The sequence below is a fragment of the Fringilla coelebs genome, assembly GCF_963513975.1.
Source record: "Fringilla coelebs genome assembly, chromosome: 11".
NCBI classification, from domain to species: Eukaryota; Metazoa; Chordata; class Aves; order Passeriformes; family Fringillidae; genus Fringilla; species Fringilla coelebs.
Window position 1 is genome coordinate 4,885,121 of NC_140037.1, and position 18,254 is coordinate 4,903,374.

Sequence of the window (18,254 nt, forward strand, 5' to 3'; positions counted from 1 at the left end):
TGGGTCATACCTGGGGGACGTGGGACATTGCTGCCTTGCTGCCATGGCCACAGCAGTTCCACCAAGGGTCTATGGGCCCCCCACTGCTCGTCCTGCCCATGCCCAGGCAGAGCCCTCACCACATCTCTTGGGCAAGGTCCCTGCTGCTGCAGCTGGGGAGGCAGGGCATGGGCATTGAGGGGCAGTTTGAAGTGCAGGGGGAGAGTCCTCCCAGTTCAAACCAGTAGCAGCAATGCTGTAGGCTGGCAATGGAGGAACAATAGCCCCCCAACATCCCAGAGCTGGAGCTAGGGGCACCTGAAGGGGGTAGTGGCTGGGGCACCATGTCCTGCACCACTCCAGCTCTGGGAGACTGCTGGGTCTGGAAAACCGGGCATGGGGGCCAGCACAGGACTGGGCAGTGGGCGGGCAACCCTTGCCCACCCACCCAGACCATCATGGGGGCGCTGGCAGTGACTCGTGAGGTGGCCGTGAAGCGGGGTGGGGGCGGCAGGGTGTCTCGGGGAGCTGGCAGTGGGGACGCGGGGCAGCAGTGGCTGTGGGGACGCGGGGCAGCAGTGGCTCCGGGGCCCCGCGGCTGGCGGGGCTCGCGGATCGTGCGGCGGGCGCGGTGGCGGCGCGGCCGGAGCGCTGGCGCGGGGCCGGGCAGCGCATCCCTCCCGGTCCCGGCGGATGAGCTAATGGAGGCCAGCTGGGTCCCGGCGCTTCCCCAGCCCCGCTCCCAGCCCGCAGCTGCAGCCCTTCCGCTCCTCCACAGCCCCTTAACCCCCTCCCCGCCGGCACTGCTGACCCCTGCCCGCAGCCCCGTGCCCGGGACGTGGGCAGCCCCCTGCAAACAGTGAGGGGTTTGGAGGCCCTGCATGGGCACCCCCTCTCCCAGCGACCCAGACATGGCTGGGGGTGTCCTGTCCCGTGGGGTCCCATCTCTTTGCAGGGCTCAGCTCCTCCTCCCTATCTGCAGGGTCCTACTGGGACCCTCAGTTCCCTGAGCTTTGACCCCCCCTGCCCCCCATATGGGTCCTGCTCACAGCCAGACCCATGGGGTGGGGACACCAGGGACACCAGGGACAGGGATGCCAGGGATAGCAGTGACTGAACACCAGGGACGGGGATGCCCAGGAAGACCAGCATCCCTGTGCCCTTCCAGCATCCCTCCTCCATCTCCCAGCTCCTCTGACCTTTGTTTTCCCACCCTCCTTGCCAATGCCACAAGCTCAGCACGTGGCTTCACTCCTTGCCGAGCACCTTCTCTGCCAGCATTGAGCTGGGAAAGAGGCTGCCGTGGCCCCAGCCATGACCCCCAGTGCCTATAGACAGCCCCAGGAAGCAGCAGAGGGACCTGAGATCCCTCCCCACCAGCAGGAAAGCAACCCCTACCTGCCCTTCCAGAAATCAGCGTTCACTGAGTTAATAATCATAACTCTTTATTATAAAGATGTATTTACATGGAATGAATCTTTACAGACACAGGAAACAATCAGCAGGGACCAGCTCAGAGCCAGGGCCCCTCCTTTGGGGCAGAGTTTGACAGAGACCCCAGTGCCCCCCCATTCCTACTGTCCCATGGCATGAAGCAGAGTGCTCTTGGGTGTCTGGGCTCCACAGTGTCTCCTGGGTGGGCACCCCACTCCACCACGAGGTGAGTCTGCCAGCGGGAAAGGGTGTACAACTCACCCAGGGTGTGCGATGAGCACCATGGGAATAAATAGACCCAGACAAGCTGTGTGCTCCCCCTGGCATGGGGCTGACAGGGCTGGGGCAGGACCCCGAGGGAGATCACACACCCCTGAGGAGAAGCTGCTCTGCCTGACAAAGTGCTTTGCACAAAGCCTGTGGTCCCAGCGGGCCGATGCCCGAGCCAGTCCTGTGCCCACCGGGACAGGACATCGTGGCAACCCTGGCCCCTCTGCAGGCAACCCCCATCCAGCCGGCCCTGAGAGGCAGTGAGGAGGGGCAGAGTGCCCCATGGCACCGGGGCCACCCGGGCCAACCGCCGGGAGAAGGTGGGGCCGGCCGAGGGCTTAGAGGGGGAGCCCCAGGCTCAGGGCCGGAGGATGAGCAGATCTGGCGAGAACGCGGCGCGAGTAATGGAAGCCGCATCCGTGGAAGACTGGTGGCAGCCCTGCAACGAGAGCAAGCCCAAGTACATATGAGTTCCCTCGTGGCACCGTCACACGTTTCCCTGCATCCCCCGTGCCCCTCTGACCTCACCTGGCTCAGAATGGCATGGGGCCCTTGTGGGAGAGCCGGGGCCGCGGCCGCCGGTACCTCCGCCAGCCCCCCGGTCGCTGGCCGGTCCCACGCCGTGCACCCCGCGGCCGCGCCAGCCTCCGGGTGAGGCCGTCCTGGGCATCCTTCCCGTCCGGCGCCTTCCCCAGCGGCCCTGAGGAGATCAGGAGCAGCGTTAGCCACGTGTCCCCCCACGCAGGACAGGGACAGCGGTACAGTGGGGCTGCCTGGCCCTGGGCCGGCCGCTTTCCTGGATTGTCCCCGACGACAGCCATCAGTGCCAAGCGCTTCCTGTGCCGGCACGGCCCGGCCACCTGTGCCAAACACGGCCAGCAGCCGCACCGAGGGGCGTGGGGCTGCTCAGCCTCTGCTTTCGGCCCCAGCCCTCCCCACAGCCACCCCCTTCTCTGTGCCACCGAGACACTCAGCCCTTCACCCTGAGCCGGTTCCCGCATCCCCCTCGTGCCCGGTGCTCCAGTGGTTCCGTTCCCCCGGGGCCCTGGAGCCCTTGGGCGGGATGCTTTGCTCCCTGAGCACTGGTCCTGCTCCCCTGGGTGTCTGGCGGGGATGCTTTGGTCCCAGCTCCTGTCCCGGCACCCCCGCGGGGGCGGTTGGCAGGCGGGGCCGGGGCCGTGCCCCGCGTGGGTCCGGTTGCGGGACCCGGCGATGCCCGGGGCTGTCACCGCGGCTCCGGACTCTCCCGCTCCGCACCGGGACCGGGGAGTTTTTGGCTCCAAAGAAAGCGCTTTGTCTTTCCTCAGCCCAGCGGCAGCGGATCCCGGCGGCGCGGGAGGGATGCCGGTCCCCCCGAGCCCCCCAACCCGCGGCCACCCCGGCGCGGTCCCCTCGGTCCTCTCCTTCCTCACTCCCTCCCTTCATCCCCCGCTGTCGGCGTGGGGTCCCCGCGGGTGTTCCGCTCTCACCGGGGGCGGCCAGGACGAGCCCGAGCAGCAGCAGCAGCAGCAGCAGCGGGACCAGAAGCCGGCGCGGCGCGGCCATGGCGGGGGGCAGCGGGGGGCGGCGGGGGCGGCCGCCGGGGGAGCGGCATTTGTAGGCGGTGAGAGCCCGGCCCGGCCCCGCCGCCTCCCGTCATCTGGCCCCCGGGATGGGGGGGAGATGTCCGCCCCCCGCCCTGCTCCGCCCCGCCGCCGGGACACCTCCGCGGGCTTCCCCCGATCCCGGTTTGCTGCCTGATCCTCTCCCTGCCTATCCTCTGGGGAATTCCCCGCCCGCAGTCCCCTCACGGCGTTCCCAGTGCTCTGAGACCACCCCAGCTTGTCCGGGGACCCCCATCCAGCCTGGGCTAGGCTCCCAGCCTAGCCCGGCCTCTGTGCCCAGCCTGGTCCGGGACTCCCTACCCCGGATGGTGCTGGGACCCCCGGACCCGGAATGGCCCCCAGATCCTAACACTGCGGCCAGCTTGGCTTGGGACCCCTGCACAGCCTGGATCCAGCAAGTCCCCTTCCAGCCTAGTTCTGAGACCCCTCTCCCAGCGTGATCCTCAGATCCTGGGACCCCCCCCACTTCCCCTGGCTCATGCAAGCCCCCTCCCCCAGTGGCCCCTTCCTCCGGCACCCAAGGAGGCTGGGGCCTGTCCTGCCTGCCCACTGTCCCCTGCAGCCCCCCAGGCAGGCAGAGTCTGCAGAGGGTCTGTGTGTGATGAACTGCCCACAGTCCCCATTGCAGAGGGGAGAAAGGAGAGAAATCAGGAATGACTTTTAGCCCAGGAGGAAGGGAGAGGTGTGAAAAGGGGTTAAGGTTTGGGGGTTTTTCTCAACCCTGCTCTGATTTGATTGGTGATAAATATATAAAAGGGGAGATTTAGATCAGATATTAGGAAGAAATTCTTGGCTATGAGGGGGTGAGGCTCTGGCACAGGGTGCCCAGAGCAGCTGTGGCTGCCCCTGGATCCCTGGAAGTGTCCAAGACCAGGCTGGACAGGGCTTTGAGCAGCCTGGGATAATGGAAGGTGTCCCTGCCCATGGCAGGAGCTTGGAACGAGATGGGCTTTAAGGTCCCTTCCAACCCAAAGCATTCCATTATTCCATGATTTTATGAAATTCCATTAATTTCCCCAAAATGAGTCTGGTTTACCCATGCCTGTATCTGGTGATGTACTGGCCCTTATCTTGATCTTTTCCTTGTATTTTCCCTCCCTGCTCAGTTGAAGAGGGAGTGATGCAGTAGCTTTGGGGGCACCTGGCCAAGCTGAGCCTCCACAAAGGTGGGTGTCATCAACCCTCCAAAACAACTACAACTACACAACTACACCTCGAGAGAGCCCCTGCCAGCGAGGGGGGGTGGCACAGACAGGGTTCGGGGCAAAGAGGGGCATATGGGGGGACTGCAGGAGGATTGTATGGGGGCGTGGGTGTGTGGGGCGGCTCTAGGAGGGGCTGGTGACTGCACTGGGCTGTGAGGGGCTACAGGAGGAGTGGCGGGATGTGAGGAGGGGCTGTTCCTGGTCACAGCCCCACACCTGTCTGCGGTACCACAGGAGGGGCACATCCCCTGAACCTGTTCCAGCCCTGTTGGCTGCAGCCTCTCACCCCAGCCAGGTTCTCCTGCAGCCCCCACTTCTGGCGCAATGTGGGGCCAGCACTCCCGGCCAGTGCTGTGCACCCCCAAAGTGGGGGTGCTTTTTCGGGGGGAGCAGGAGCTGCAGCCTCATCCCAGCAGCCCGGCTGCCGAGCTCTGCGGTGCAGGGAGGACGCCCAAGCCCATCCCTGGGCAGGCACTACTGGGCACGCCCTGCCTGCCAGGGCACCCTCAAGGGTCCTGACAGCATCCCGGTGCCACCACCGGCTTCCGCATTCCTGCGGCCGCACGCCCTCCCCGCGTCCTGTTTGCCGGGCGCGTCTCCCCGGCCTGAGTCACCCCGCGGCCGCTGCAGGTGACGGAAGGCCAACAATAGCCCACAAAGGGAGGATGTCCCCCCAAAGCCTTCCTCCGGCTCGTCTTCGAGGAAACCTCCCGCGGGAGGGACGGGCCCCACCGGACGCACGACGGCCAAGGAGCTTCGTCCTGTTGACGCTGGCTCGGAGCGACACGCGGCCCTGGGGGTCCCCGGGGACGGCCCGTGCCACCCCCGCGCCGGGCGAGGAGGAGGCTGCCATCGCGGGTGATGGCACTGCAGGCTGGAGCTCAAAGGGCAGGAATAAAGGGGTGGGGAGCCCCTCGCCGTGGGGTTCCCTCGGGACGCAGCTGTGGGGTGAGGAGCGCAGCCCCCACCCCCGGCCCCGGCAGGAACCAGGCAGAGAGGACGAAGCCCCATTAACGCGCCTCACTAATGAACAGGATGGCAGCAAAATGCTGTCTGACTGTCCCCGCAGCACCGCATCGCGTCCTTGGGAAACTGCGCAACAACCACAGCAGCTCTGGTGTCCCTCTCCCATCTGACCCTGTCTTGCCCCTGATGGGGAGCCCGCCCTGCCCCTTCCTGGGTTCCTCTCACAGAGCAGGGACCAGCGGGTGATGCCAGACACAGGCGGCCCGAGAGATTGGTGACATGAGCCTTCAGAGCTCAGCCGGAGGGGGTGCCCCCGGCTCCGCTGCTGCCGGAGCTGCAGGTTGGCTCGGAACAGGACACAGGACAGCGGGACGCGGAACAGGACAGTGGGACGCGGGACAGGGGTCTGCGGCTTCACGGCGCAGTCCTGGTGCCACCTCGTGGCGGGCAGGGTCCCAGTGCCACAGCTGGACAGTCAGAGCGGTGTCACGGCGGGTGGAATGGTGACACTGCTGGACAGGCAGGCGTGGACACGCTGGACAGTCCCTGTGGGGACACAGCCGGACAGTACCTGAGAGGACACAGCTGGACAGTTGGAACAGTGACACAGACAGTTCAGGGACACAGCTGGACAGTCAGTGTGTGACACAGCCAGACAGTCGCTGCAAGGTACTGCCCAGTGTTGGGCACCGACAGGCCATGAAGTGCCACTGGGAAGAGGCAGCAGCTCAGAGGGTTTGTCGTCCCTACACAGATCCAGCTTTGTCCGGCCTTGAACTGAGCCTGTGACAACTGGGGTTCAGGGACCCCAGGCCCAGGAAGAGGGGGTCACATCCAAAAGACTTTCATGGGCTGCGATGAGCAATGATCCTGTAGGAAGTGCTCTGGGAGGGTGGGGATATGAATCTGTGGGGACAAATGTTTTGGGCCCACAGATTCATATCATTACAACAGATCAAGGAAGGGTGGTTTTAAATTGAAGAGGGTTGGTGTGGATTAGATAGAGGGAGGAAAATCTTCCCTATGAAGTTGGAGAGGCCCTGGCAGAGGTTGCCCAGAGCAGCTGGGGCTACCCCATCCCTGGAATTGTCCAAGGCCAGGCTGGAAGGGGCTTGGAGCCACCTGGAATAGTGGAAGCTGTTCCTGCCCATGGCAGGGGGTCAAAACGAGAGGATCTCTGATGTCCTTTCCAGACCCAACCAATCTGTGACTCCACGGCCTGTCCTGGGTGGGGATGTGCATTCATCCCTGGAGATCTGTGTCCATGCCAGGGATGGACACCTCCAATGCCCGTGGCAGCAGGTCTGCCCCTCTCCCAGCCCTTCTCTCCACAACCAGAGCCATTAAAGCTGCTGGAGGAAGTGCTTGTGCAATCAAACTGACAGCCTCGGGGTCAAGGCTCCTTATGATGAAGATAAGAGGTTTTAGCAAGGCAGATGCACGGAGGTGTGGAGCTGATGGGCCTGGAGGGACAAAGGGCACATCCCAGCAGGATCCTCCCATGGAACACAGGAGGGACACAGGTCCCTGCACAGCCTCAGCAGAGGCTGCTGGTCCTGGGTACTGAACAGGGGCCGGTGCCCCTGCATGGCTCCATGTCCTGTGGAGGAGGAGGGATGGCTTTGGGGGCTGATTGGCTTGGGGGGCGTCTGGCCTTCACCCCAGAGATCCCCTGTCAGCTCTCCATAGATCCAAAACACAGGGGTTCTTCAGGAAGCAAAGCCTTTCCCTGACCTCTCCCTGGCCATCAGGTGGTGCCAGGCTTAGTTGGCACGCTCCCACTTCTGCTCCTGCAGGATCTTTGGACTTTGTGCTGATTTTGCTCTTTGCTTTTATTTAGCAGCGGAATTCACTTTTCAAAGGGACAACAAACCCTGCTCCCCACGCCCTGTATCTGCTGAGGCCTCGTCCCTCCCATCCCTCACCCCTCTGCCCCTGGGGCAAAGGCACAGGAGGAGGGACCTGTCACGCACAGTGTCCCCTCGGTGTCCCGTCGCGCCTGGCCAGAGCAGCCATGTCCCCCCCGCTCTGGATCGCAGCCTGGGCGCTCCTGCTCCACGGTACGGCAGAGGGTGCGCGGGCGCTGGGGAGGGACGGCGCAACTGGGGACCCCCAGGAGCCAGATGTGGGATGTCCCAGCTCAGCTCTGGGGGAAGCAGAGGTGGGTCCACCCTGGGTAGGAGCCAGACTGTGTCACAGGGCTCACCCTGCCCGGCTGCCTCAGGGATGGGCCCAGGGCAGGTGACAGGTAAGAAGCAGACCCCCAGGGTGCAGACACCTGGTAGACAAGACCTCTCAAGCTGAGGATGACCCTATCATGCATTGTCCCACGGCCCCAAGCTGTCTGCCCTTGGCCCAAAGTGAGAGGCCGGGTGCCAGCTGGTGATGGAGAGCCCAGCGAGTGGTGGTGGGACCCCGTGCCAAGCAGCCCTGGGGAGAGGTCAGGTCCAGCTGGACATGGCTCCACCATCAGCCAGTTCCTTCTGCAGCCCCAGTGCTGGGATGCTCCAGGCAGGCTCCTGCCAGCCCCTGCGTGCTCTGCGCTGGGCGCCAGCTGCTCCCACAGACACCGGGAGATTTACTCCTCTCGAACCACGGGGTGACTGATATTGCATTTCATCCACTATTGCTGGGGCTAAAAACACTGGGTTTTGCAAAAAGCCCCGAGCTTGGCTGGCTGGTGTTTGGGGCTGGGGACGAGGGTCACAGCTGCCCGGTGCAGTTCCGGGCGGGAGCAAAGGTCCAGCAAGCCCCCAGGCTGCAGCCTGAGGCCCCCGGGTGTCACCGTGCTCGCAGGCTGTGCTGCAGGGCGGGCACCACAGGCTCCTTCCACCAGGAATGACATCCGGGATTGCTCCGCGGAGCCACCGGTGAGCCCCGCCTTTCTCCCCCTCCCTGTTGCTGACACCCCCGGCACAGGGTCCCCCCCAGTCCCAGCACATCTCCCTGTGCCACCAGTACCTGCCACCGACGGCTACCAACACGACGGCGCGTCTGGCCGTGCTGCGGGGCATCCTGCGGACCCACGGCGTCCAAGCCTACATCGTGCCCTCCACGGATGCCCACATGGTAAGGTGGGAGTCCCCCGCACCGCCGGGGACCCGCTCCCTGCCCACAGGCACCTCTCACGGCTCCATCCCGGCTCCAGAGCGAGTACATCTCCGAGCGGGACGCCCGGCTGGGCTGGCTCACTGGTTTCACCGGCTCCGCAGGTGAGGGCATCCCCCAAACCCTCGGGTCGCTGCTCGGGGGGCTGGCACCTGCCTGCTGGTTCTCATTGCTGGGGATCCGTGCACACGGCACGGTCCCACTCCCTGAGAGCCGCTGGGGGTCCCTGCCGGCTGGAGGGAGAGAGAAAGAGGTGATCCCTGAGCCCCCACGCCTGTCCCAGGCACCGCTGTGGTGACGCAGGACAAGGCTGCCCTGTGGACTGACAGCCGCTACTGGACCCAGGCAGAGCGGGAGCTGGACTGCAACTGGGAGCTGCAGAGGACAAGTCAGTGGGGGCAGGAGGGGGCCTTCTGAGCCTCCCCGCTCCCAGGGACCCCCCGGCCCCTGCCACAGCCTCCTCTGGCTCAGGGTGGGCCGGGACGCAGTGCAAATTGGCGGTGCCACCCAGCTCTCTCCTGCAGCCTCCATCGAGTCCATCGGGACGTGGATCCTGAAGGTGGTTCCTGCGGAAGGGAACGTCAGTTTGGACCCCTTCCTCTTCTCCATCGGTAGGGCTGGCTGACACTGGGGATCACCCTGCCCGTGGGAGGGCAGCCTCTGGTTGTGAATTTACCAGGAGCCCAAACCTGCCGGCTGCTCACCCCCCAGACACCTGGAACAGCTACAGCCAGGCTCTACACGGCTCCGGCCAGACCCTGCTCCCCCTCGAGACCAACCTTGTCGATCAGGCGTGGGGTGACCAGAGACCCCCTCCCTCCTCCAGTGAGATCTACAGCCTCCCTGCAGAGTTCACAGGTGTGACCCCAGCCTCTGGCAGCTCACCCACAGCGCTCCCAGCCCGGGGCTGCGGTGGTCCCTGCACTGAGCCGATCACCTGCCCGACTCGCAGGGAGCAGCTGGCAGGAGAAGGTGGCCGGGATCCGGCAGCGGATGGAGCAGCACGTGCGGCGCCCCACGGCCGTGCTGCTGTCGGGGCTGGAGGAGACAGCCTGTAAGAAGCCACGGTGCCGTGGTGGGGCCATGGCAGGGGCCGTGGCTCAAAGCCTGAGGGTGGGAGGGCAGTGGCAGTCGCAGTGCAGAGGTCTCGTTCCCGGCAGGGCTCTTCAACCTCCGCGGAGATGACATCCCCTACAACCCTGTCTTCTACTCCTACACCCTCCTGACCAACACGACCATAAGGTGGGCAGCACATCCCTGTGGGCACAGGGCTTGGAGAAGGCTCACCACCCACCCCCCTTCCAGCCTTCTTTTCCTGAGCCAGCCCCCATGGGACCCTCCTCTCAGCCCCGTTGCCCCTTATCCCCAGAGCTGCTCTATCCTCCCATGCCAGCCCCACTGACGTTCTGAGCCGCACATCTTTGCCAAACCACCCCCCGGCTCCCAGCCCACTCCAGGGCACGGCACACACCCTTTTCTCACAGCCTGAGTTTCTCCCATTCCCAGCTCAGCATCGCCTCACAGCCCCCCAGGTCCCTCCTCCCTGCTGGCGTGGCCAGACTTGGGGGGACCAAAGGCAGCAGGTGACCACCACGTCTGTGCCGGCCCCATCCCGCTCCCTCCCCAGCCTGTTCGTGGAGGAGTCCCGGCTCTCGGCGGAGGCGCGGCAGTCCCTGCGCTCGGGCTGCCCGGGGCCGCTGTGCGTGGAGCTGCAGGAGTACGGCCAGGTGAGCGCCCACCTGCGCCGCTACGCCCAGGACAACGTCACCGTGTGGCTGGGCACAGAGTACACCACCTACGGCCTCTACGCCACCATCCCCCAGGTGGGCACCGAACCTGCCCATGGGGCACGGGGGTCCTGCAGGCTCGGGGACGGCCCCATGTCACAGCGTTGTGGCCGCACCTGGGGCCTGAGGGGACAGGTAGCTGCGTCACCTTCTGCCTGCCCTCACAGGAGAAGCTGCTGGAGGAGAGCTACTCGCCTGTGATGATGGCCAAGGCTGTGAAAAACGCCCATGAGCAGGAGATGTTGCGAGCCGCCCACGTAAGGGCTGTCCCCCTCCCCACAGTCCCCTGCAGAATCGGGGGCAGACCGGAGGAAGCAGGGTGCTGATGCCCCTCCCCGCTGTCACGGCCCACCCCAGGTGCGGGATGCAGTGGCCGTCATCCAGTACCTGCTGTGGCTGGAGAAGACAGTCCCACAGGGGCAGGTGGACGAATTTTCGGGAGCTCAGCGCATCGATGCGTTTCGCTGGTCAGTGCTGCCCCCCGGGCTTGCCCTGCCCAGGGAAGGGCAGCCACGGACCCTCAGCACCTCCCTTCCTCCCTGCTGCCTTCTAGGGCCCAGGAGCACAGCCGTGGGCCCAGCTTCCAGTCCATCTCGGCCAGTGGGCTCAACGCAGCACTGGCTCACTACAGGTACGGCTGGGGCAGCGGTGGGCAGTGGGCAGGGGGCGGTGGGCAGGGGGCAGTGGGCAGGGGGCTGTGGGCAGGGGGCGGTGGGCAGGGGGCAGAGGGCGGTGGGCAGGCGGCGGTGGGCAGGGGGCAGGGGGCTGTGGGCAGGGGGCAGGGGGCGGTGGGCAGGCGGCGGTGGGCAGGGGGCAGGGGGCTGTGGGCAGCTGCGAGAGGGCTCTGACTCCCCTCCCGTCGCAGTCCCTCCAACGGGAGCAGCCGGACGCTGTCTGCGAGAGAGATGTATCTCTTTGACACCGGAGGGCAGTATCTGTGCGTAGCTTTGAACAGAGACCCCCCACCACAGCCCCACATCCAGGGGCCCCCAAAGCCAGCGCTGGGGCTGTATCAGCCCCATTCGTGGCACCCCTTTGCAGGGATGGGACAACAGACATCACTCGCACGGTGCACTGGGGTGAGCCGACCCCGCTCCAGAAGGTACCAGCCCCTCTACCATGCCAGCCAACATCCCCCTGCACTACCCAGAGCAACTCTGATGCCCAGCATCCCTCTGCACTGCCCGGAATTCCCTATGGCACTCACAGTCCTGGCCAGGGCTGGATGTGCAGGGGTGGGTGTCTGGGTACCACCACACTCACCCCCTGCCATGCCCTACAGGAAGCCTACACCCGTGTGCTGATGGGCAACATTGACCTCTCCCGCCTCATCTTCCCATCCAACACAGCAGGTGCGTGCCAAAGCCAGCTTTGGCCCTGCACAGAACCCCTGGCACAGGGAGCAGGAGGGCACAGGGGAGCCCCAGAGGCTCCTTGGCCCCCATCTCACCTCTTCATTCACCAGGGAGAACGGTGGAGTCCTTCGCCCGCCGGGCACTCTGGGATGTTGGACTCAACTATGGCCATGGGACCGGCCATGGCATTGGCAACTTCCTCTCAGTCCACGAGTGTAGGTGCCACCAGCACTGGTGCTGGGCATGTGGGCTGAGCTACGGGGACAGGGATGAGGACAGGAGCTCACTGGGGGCTTCCCAGCAGAGCCTCTATAAGGGGCAGAGAAATCCCTGCTTGCAACATCTTATAGTCCTTGCTTTAGTGGCTCTGTGGTCCTTGCTGGGGCATCCTTGTGTTGGCCCCGTGGTTCTCCAGAGTGGCACCTTGGTCCTTGCTGGGGGGGCCCTGCAGCACCTGCCATCCACGGAGCTCTAACCCACCTCATGTCCCTGCAGGGCCTGTGGGTTTCCAGTCCAACAACGTGCCGCTGGAGGCCGGCATGTTCACCTCCATCGGTACGTCCTGGCACCCCGAGCGGCAGCCCGGCTCTCCAGGACAACCCTGGGCACAGAGCCCAAGCAGGGACGGGCTGTCAGCTCTCAGCCCACTCAGGGCCAGATCCAGCCCCAGCAGGGTGGGCGGGAGGAGCCGCTGGGGCTGGGGGCTCAGCAGGCGTGTTCCCGGCCCTCAGAGCCCGGCTATTACCGGGATGGCGAGTTCGGGATCCGCATTGAGGACATCGCCCTCGTGGTGGAGGCACAGACTGAGGTAGGGCAACGGGGATGGGGTGGCAGGGCTGGTACACCGTGGGGGCCTGCATCGAGTCAGGGGTGGGGGCAACTCCAGGGGGGCAGGGGACGTGCAATGACACCTCTCTGTGGCAGCACCAGAGCGGGGAGAAGCCTTTTCTGACCTTCGAGGTGGTGTCCCTGGTGCCCTATGACCGCAACCTCATCGACCTCAGCCTCCTGTCCCCAGAGCAGGTACGGAGGTGTGCTCAGGGTGGGGAGCAGAGCAGGGGTGTGAGGTCAGCACAGGGGCTTGGGGACTATGGCTTGAGGCTGGAGTGGGTAAATGAGGACAGAGCAAGAATGGGTGCATGGATGAAGAGGGGCAATGAGCTCTGCAGGTGAGGCCATTGGTTGGAGTGTGGGGCAGCTGGACAGGAAGACCAAAGGCAGGAGCGACACCCGGGCCAGCCCCCGGCAGCTCCCCGTGGTGTCTGGCTGCAGATTCGGTACCTGAACTCCTACTACGAGAGGATCCGGGCACACGTGGGGCCGGAGCTGCGGCGGCAGCGGCTGGAGGAGGCGTACGCCTGGCTGCAGGAGAGCACCGAGCCCTTCCCGGTGAGCAGCGCCGGCACCGCCGCCGCGGGCACGCTGGCCCTCGCCTCGCTGCTCTCGGTGCTGCTCAGCGAGCTGGGGGCTTGATCCCGCATCCGCGGCCCCACCACCCCCCCCACCCCTCCCACCACGGCCAGGTCTTCCCCCGCCCTCACTTCCTTTTTTGTGGTGTATTCTATTTGCTCGTCTGTGATTAAACATGAGCAGGCCGGCCCTGCTGCGCCCTGCTGTGCCGGTGTGCTGCGCGCTGCCTCGCCGGAGAGTTAGGGCTGGAGTCCGGCGCCCAAGCCCACCCCTGCGATCCTGCTTGTGCCCCCTTGTACAGCCCTGAGGCCACCAAGCCAACGCCGACAGTGAAGAGATGGATTTGGGCAAATTATAATTCTGGGGCAAAAGTTGAAGGATTTGGAGTGACAAGATGCAGAGCAGCCAACCACGGATGTCCCCGCGGGTGCTAGCAGCGGGGTGACCATGAGCACGTCCCACCTGGGTGTTCTGCCGAGCCGGGAGGACCTGCGGATACAGGGGACATCCCAGACCAAGTGTCACGCAGAGGGCTTGGCTATCGTAGCCCAGCAGGATGAGCAGGCACGGGGGTGGGCACGACAGAGGGATTGGGGTTTGTCACCTTCTCCACGGGGGGACACACGACGTCCATCTGCAGATGGCTAAAGGGCAGCATCGCCGAGGGGCGGCAGCACTGCCGAGGGGAGGCAGGGCACGGGCAGCATCGCCGAGGGGAGGCAGGGCAGAAAAGTGTCAGGGCGCAGACACCGTCCCCACCCAGGGGCCCCGGGCAGGGCAGCAGCTCGCTGGAGGGTTTCCTTCCTCCTGCCCCAGCCTGCGCTTCGCCAGCCACCCCGAGCACGGCTGCAAGCGCCTCTCATGTGACCGCCAGCTTCCTGTGCGCTCCCGGCTCGGTGCCGGTGCCGCGGGACGGGACGGGACGGGCCGCGCTCGCCGCTGCCGGACGCTGAGCCCTCGCCACCGGCCCCAGCGCCATGCTGCGCCGCAAGCCTTCCAACGCCGGCGACAAGGAGCCGGGACACAGGAAGGTGAGTGCTGGCGGCATCCAGGTGCCCTCTGCACCGCAGATGTCCCGGCACATGCGGAGCTGCCCGAGCCTGGGCTGCCGTGGGATGCTGAGCGGGAGGGCTGGTGCCGGGGAGCTGGGGCAGGGCCCCGGGGGCTGGGACAGCACGGCAGCTGCCCTGCAGTCGGTTTGTCTCTGCTGCCAACAGCCACCGTGGCCTCGCCGGTGCGTGGTCCTCGCCTTGTCCACCTCCCACTCCGCCTTCCATCGTGTCGGGACGTGTGGCTGGGCTGCACGGCCCCCGGGATCAGCGGGGGTGCCGGCTCAGGTGCCGTAGGGACCCGCAGAGCTCTGCTGGGGGAGGCTGTGCCCCCCGCCCCGCCATGGCCTCCCCAGGCGTGGGCGGCCGCCTGTCATTTCCTGGGGGCCATGGCTGCGGTGGCGGGTGTGCAGCTCTCTTGCGCAGCAAGGTGCTGCGGTCGGGGCTGCAGCTCCGTCACGTGCGTCAGCCGCTTCCTCCGGCAGCACCGCTGCGAGGTGGGAGCCACAGGAGCACCAGCTGCCAGTGTCACGGCCTCTCGAAAGCCCCCTGCGTGCCATCGCCATGTGCCACCCTGTGGCTGAAGTCTGGAGGCTAAAGTCACTGGTGGAGGCCAAAACTGGCTCCTCATCCCCACCATGTCTCGCACCAGCTGGCACTAAAGCTCTTGCCAAGCTTTGCTGGGCTGGCATCAACATCAGCAGGTCACCACGGGGACCGGGGCAGTGCCTGGTGGCGGGGTCTTGCCCATGACAGGCACAAATTCTGCCGTGGCAGCTCCTCCGTGCTGCCAAGCTCCCCCAGGAAACCTGGGTGAAGTCCGCCTCCCTGCACTGGGGTGGCCCATCCAGCTGGGCCAGTCCCAGTGGGCATCCCCTGCCCTTGCCCAGTGACAGCCACTCTCACTTCCCCCTCCTGCTCTGCTCCGGGAGAGCCCGGCCCCCCTGACTCACATCCCACTGCCAGGTTCTCCATGGCTACTCCGGCCCTGGGCACTTCTATCTCAGAGCTGTTTTATCTCAGCAATGAAGCCCTTGGAGGTTCACTGGACCCGGATCTGGTGGATTCAGGGCACTGGGGTGGGAGCAGGGCAAAAGCCAGCATCCCCTCTGCGCCTGGAGCTGGCATGCAGCCACAGTGGGTGTGCAGCTGGGTGTGGCTCCGTGAGCCAGTCCTCTGCAAGGAATGGCAAAACCAAGTGCTCAGGGCTGCTCGCTGGAGCTGATGAGAAGGAGAATAAAGAGGGAACAGCACAGGGCCAGGCTGTGCAACGCTGGGAAAGGCCTCCGCCACCACAGGAGCTGGCAGAGCTGCTTGAGAACAGAAATCCCTGGTTGTGGTGGTGGCAGAGCACTGTGGTATGTGCTCCAAGGGCCTCAAGGGTGCTGGCAGTGGCAGCTGAGCTCACCGTGCCCCAGTGTGCAAGCACGCTGGTGCTGGCATCCAGGCATGAGGGACATCTGGGACCGTGTGGCTGTGCTGGCACCAAGGACGTTCCTGGCATGGAGAAACGCTTCCATGTCAGACAGGCACCTGAGGCCATGGACAGGAAGGCAGGCAGGGGGCACAGGGAAAACTAAAAGGGGCAAGGGACGGAGAGGTGTACCAGGACTGAGATCCAAAACCAGCTTTGACGACTTAGGCATGGAGGTGGCACCAAGCCAGCTGGTGATGCTGGGGGTGTGCTCTCTGGACTGTTGGGTGACACTCACAGGTGGATTTGTGATGCATCCTCCAGGATTTCAGTCCTGGAGCTGACCCTGTGGGTAGCAGCAGGGACATGGTTGCTCTGGTGCTGCCTGCCCTTCACTGCCTGCCCACCTGTGCTGAGAAGAGATGCAGAGCCCTTTGTGGCCCCACGTCCTGGCCCGTGTGCCAGGGTGGCATCATGGCACAGCCCTGGGCTGCTCCCAGCATGGCAGTGCCAGGCTCCACACCAAAGCATCCCTGCCCTGGGAATGCTGTGCCAAGCAGCTGCACAGGCACCAAGAGCTCCAAATCCCAGTTCTGGGGGGTTGATGACACATGGCAGCTCCTGGAAGAGAGCAAAAAACTCTTCCCAGCTCTGGCATCACCCTGGAATGGGCAGAGCAGCCCAAAGGGCAGAGAGGAGCTGGGGCAGGGAATGCAGGAAGAAGCCCAAATCCCACCTTTCCATCTCCCCCCTCACACCTCTGCCCCTGCTCCCAGCTTTCCCTGCAGCGTTCCAGCAGCTTCAAGGATTTCAACAAGTCCAAGGTCAGCTCCCCCGTGTCAAGTGAGGAGTTCAACCTGGAGGAGAATGTGAGTTCCCAGCACCCCTTGACACATCCTGCTCCCCTGGGAACAGCCCATTTCAGAGCTGCTTTCCCAAAACTCCCGATCTTACCAGTGGCCCAGGGTGCCAGCACTGGTGGCATTTGGGATCTCGCAGCCCCGGTGTGACCCTGCTGAGGCTTGCCCAGGGTGGGGGGCTCTACCTTCACTCTCCATCCCACTGACAGATCCCTGAGGATGATCCCAGCAGTGGCAGTCCTGAGGAGGCCACACAGAGCAGTGGGACCAAGCTGGGCAGGAAGTGGCGGGCGGTCATCTCCCGCACCATGAACCGCAAGATGGGCAGGATGGCTGTGAGAGCACTGGCTGAGGGCAAGGTGAGCAGGGGCTGTGGGGACACGGACAGGTGAGCGAGGGACAGCTGCCCCTCCTTGGCCTGACCCCAGTACCCCCAGCAGGGAGCGGTGGAGGCAGAGAGGCCATGCCCCCTCTCCCCAGCCAGCAGCGTGGAAGAGCAGAGCCTCGACAAGGTGCCCCTGTCGTACCTGGAGCTGGAGGAGGAGGAGGACAGGCGCCCAGCCCTCGGACGCCAGATGTCCAGCGGTGAGGCCAGCCCCAATGGGACGCTGGTCCCCCGTCCCCAGCCGGGCACATCCTAAGCCCCTCTTCTCTGCAGGCAGTGACATTCCCAGCCCTGGCGATCCCAGGGACAGCCAGCAGCTGGAGGAGACCGTCCCAGCCTATACTGGCCCCTTCTGCGGCCGGGCCCGCGTCCACACCGACTTCACCCCCAGCCCCTATGACAAGGACTCCCTGAAGCTGCGGGTGAGCCATGGCCACTGCGGCCCTGCAGAAGGGAGGGAGGGAGGGAGGGAGGGAGGGAGGGAGGACCCCCGGAGCTGGAGGTGCTCCCTGGCTGTCCCCAAGCCTGTGCCCCCCACCATCCCCTGTCCCTTGGCCTAGAAAGGGGACATCATCGGCATCATCGAGAAGCCACCTGTGGGCACCTGGACCGGGCTGCTCCACAACAGGGTGGGCTCCTTCAAGTTCATCTACGTGGATGTGATCCCTGAGGAGATGGTCCCGGCCCGCAGGAGCCGGAGCTCCAGCCGGAACAAGCGCCTCAAGCCCAAGACCCTCCATGAGCTGCTGGAGCGCATCAACCTGCAGGTGAGGGACAGGGGCTGTGGGGACACCAGCACCCAGCAAGGGACCAGCAGTGTGACCAATCCCTCTCCCCTTCACTATCCCCCACCTCGTGGGTCCTTCCACCAAGCACAGAGGGGATGCGTGGGGCATCTCTGGGTAATGTGGGCTAAGTGTCCACTGTGGACCCACTGAGGGGGAGCTACAGGCCAGCACTGGGGGTCAGGAGGAGCTCACTCCTACCCACACCCCCCACCCAGGAGCACATCCCCACCCTCCTGCTGAATGGGTACCAGACCCTGGAGGACTTCAAGGAGCTGCGGGAGACCCACCTGAACGAACTGCACATCATGGACCCCCAGCACCGGGCCAAGCTGCTGATGGCTGCCGAGCTCCTGCTGGACTACGACAGTAAGAGTCCTGGGGAGGGGGCAGGGACCCCTGGCTAGGTACCCCAGCAGCACCACTAACACCACGGCCCCTCTCCCAGCAGCCAGTGAGCCAGAGGATGGTGACACCACTGAGGCCCTGCCATCGCCCTCGGAGCCCAAAGGGGACATTCCCCGGGACTCCGGCTGCTTCGAGGGATCAGAGACCCTGGATGGCAGCCGGGAGGAGGCCGAGCTGGGGGGTCCTGAGGAGCAGCTGGGGGGTCTCTCCTTGGCAGAATGCCCCTGAGCCCACC

General features: G+C 65.1%; 3 protein-coding genes across 5 annotated transcripts; 2 read left to right on the forward strand and 1 right to left on the reverse strand.

Moving 5' to 3' along the window:
• Positions 1 to 1,462: 1,462 nt before the first annotated feature.
• APLN (apelin) lies at positions 1,463 to 3,239 on the reverse strand. Its single transcript, XM_084213242.1, has 3 exons — positions 3,153 to 3,239; positions 2,212 to 2,383; positions 1,463 to 2,122 (listed from the first exon to the last, which is right to left on the reverse strand). The coding sequence occupies exons 1-2, from the start codon at positions 3,226 to 3,228 to the stop codon at positions 2,217 to 2,219; spliced, it is 243 nt and encodes an 80-aa protein (XP_084069368.1). The 5' UTR covers positions 3,229 to 3,239; the 3' UTR covers positions 1,463 to 2,122; positions 2,212 to 2,216.
• A 4,233-nt stretch (positions 3,240 to 7,472) lies between these two features.
• Positions 7,473 to 13,181, forward strand: XPNPEP2 (X-prolyl aminopeptidase 2; the record flags this gene model as incomplete). The annotated part of the gene is made up of 21 exons (XM_084213072.1): positions 7,473 to 7,518; positions 8,255 to 8,328; positions 8,417 to 8,527; positions 8,607 to 8,670; positions 8,850 to 8,954; positions 9,091 to 9,177; positions 9,278 to 9,424; positions 9,519 to 9,620; positions 9,727 to 9,808; positions 10,194 to 10,389; positions 10,521 to 10,610; positions 10,711 to 10,820; positions 10,907 to 10,984; positions 11,219 to 11,290; positions 11,395 to 11,455; positions 11,636 to 11,705; positions 11,819 to 11,923; positions 12,204 to 12,263; positions 12,440 to 12,516; positions 12,633 to 12,731; positions 12,981 to 13,181. 21 exons carry the CDS (start codon positions 7,473 to 7,475, stop codon positions 13,179 to 13,181), a joined length of 2,037 nt encoding a protein of 678 aa, XP_084069198.1.
• An 858-nt stretch (positions 13,182 to 14,039) lies between these two features.
• SASH3 (SAM and SH3 domain containing 3) lies at positions 14,040 to 18,249 on the forward strand. 3 transcript variants are annotated; one of them, XM_084213108.1, is made up of 8 exons: positions 14,040 to 14,149; positions 16,358 to 16,450; positions 16,651 to 16,800; positions 16,879 to 17,026; positions 17,100 to 17,248; positions 17,387 to 17,593; positions 17,830 to 17,980; positions 18,060 to 18,249. In XM_084213108.1, the coding sequence occupies exons 1-8, from the start codon at positions 14,096 to 14,098 to the stop codon at positions 18,245 to 18,247; spliced, it is 1,140 nt and encodes a 379-aa protein (XP_084069234.1). In that variant the 5' UTR covers positions 14,040 to 14,095; the 3' UTR covers positions 18,248 to 18,249. The 3 variants fall into 3 exon arrangements, with proteins under 3 accessions (XP_084069234.1, XP_084069236.1, XP_084069235.1); XM_084213110.1 differs by having other exon boundaries at positions 18,063 to 18,249; XM_084213109.1 differs by having other exon boundaries at positions 16,882 to 17,026.
• The last annotated feature ends 5 nt before the right edge of the window (positions 18,250 to 18,254 follow it).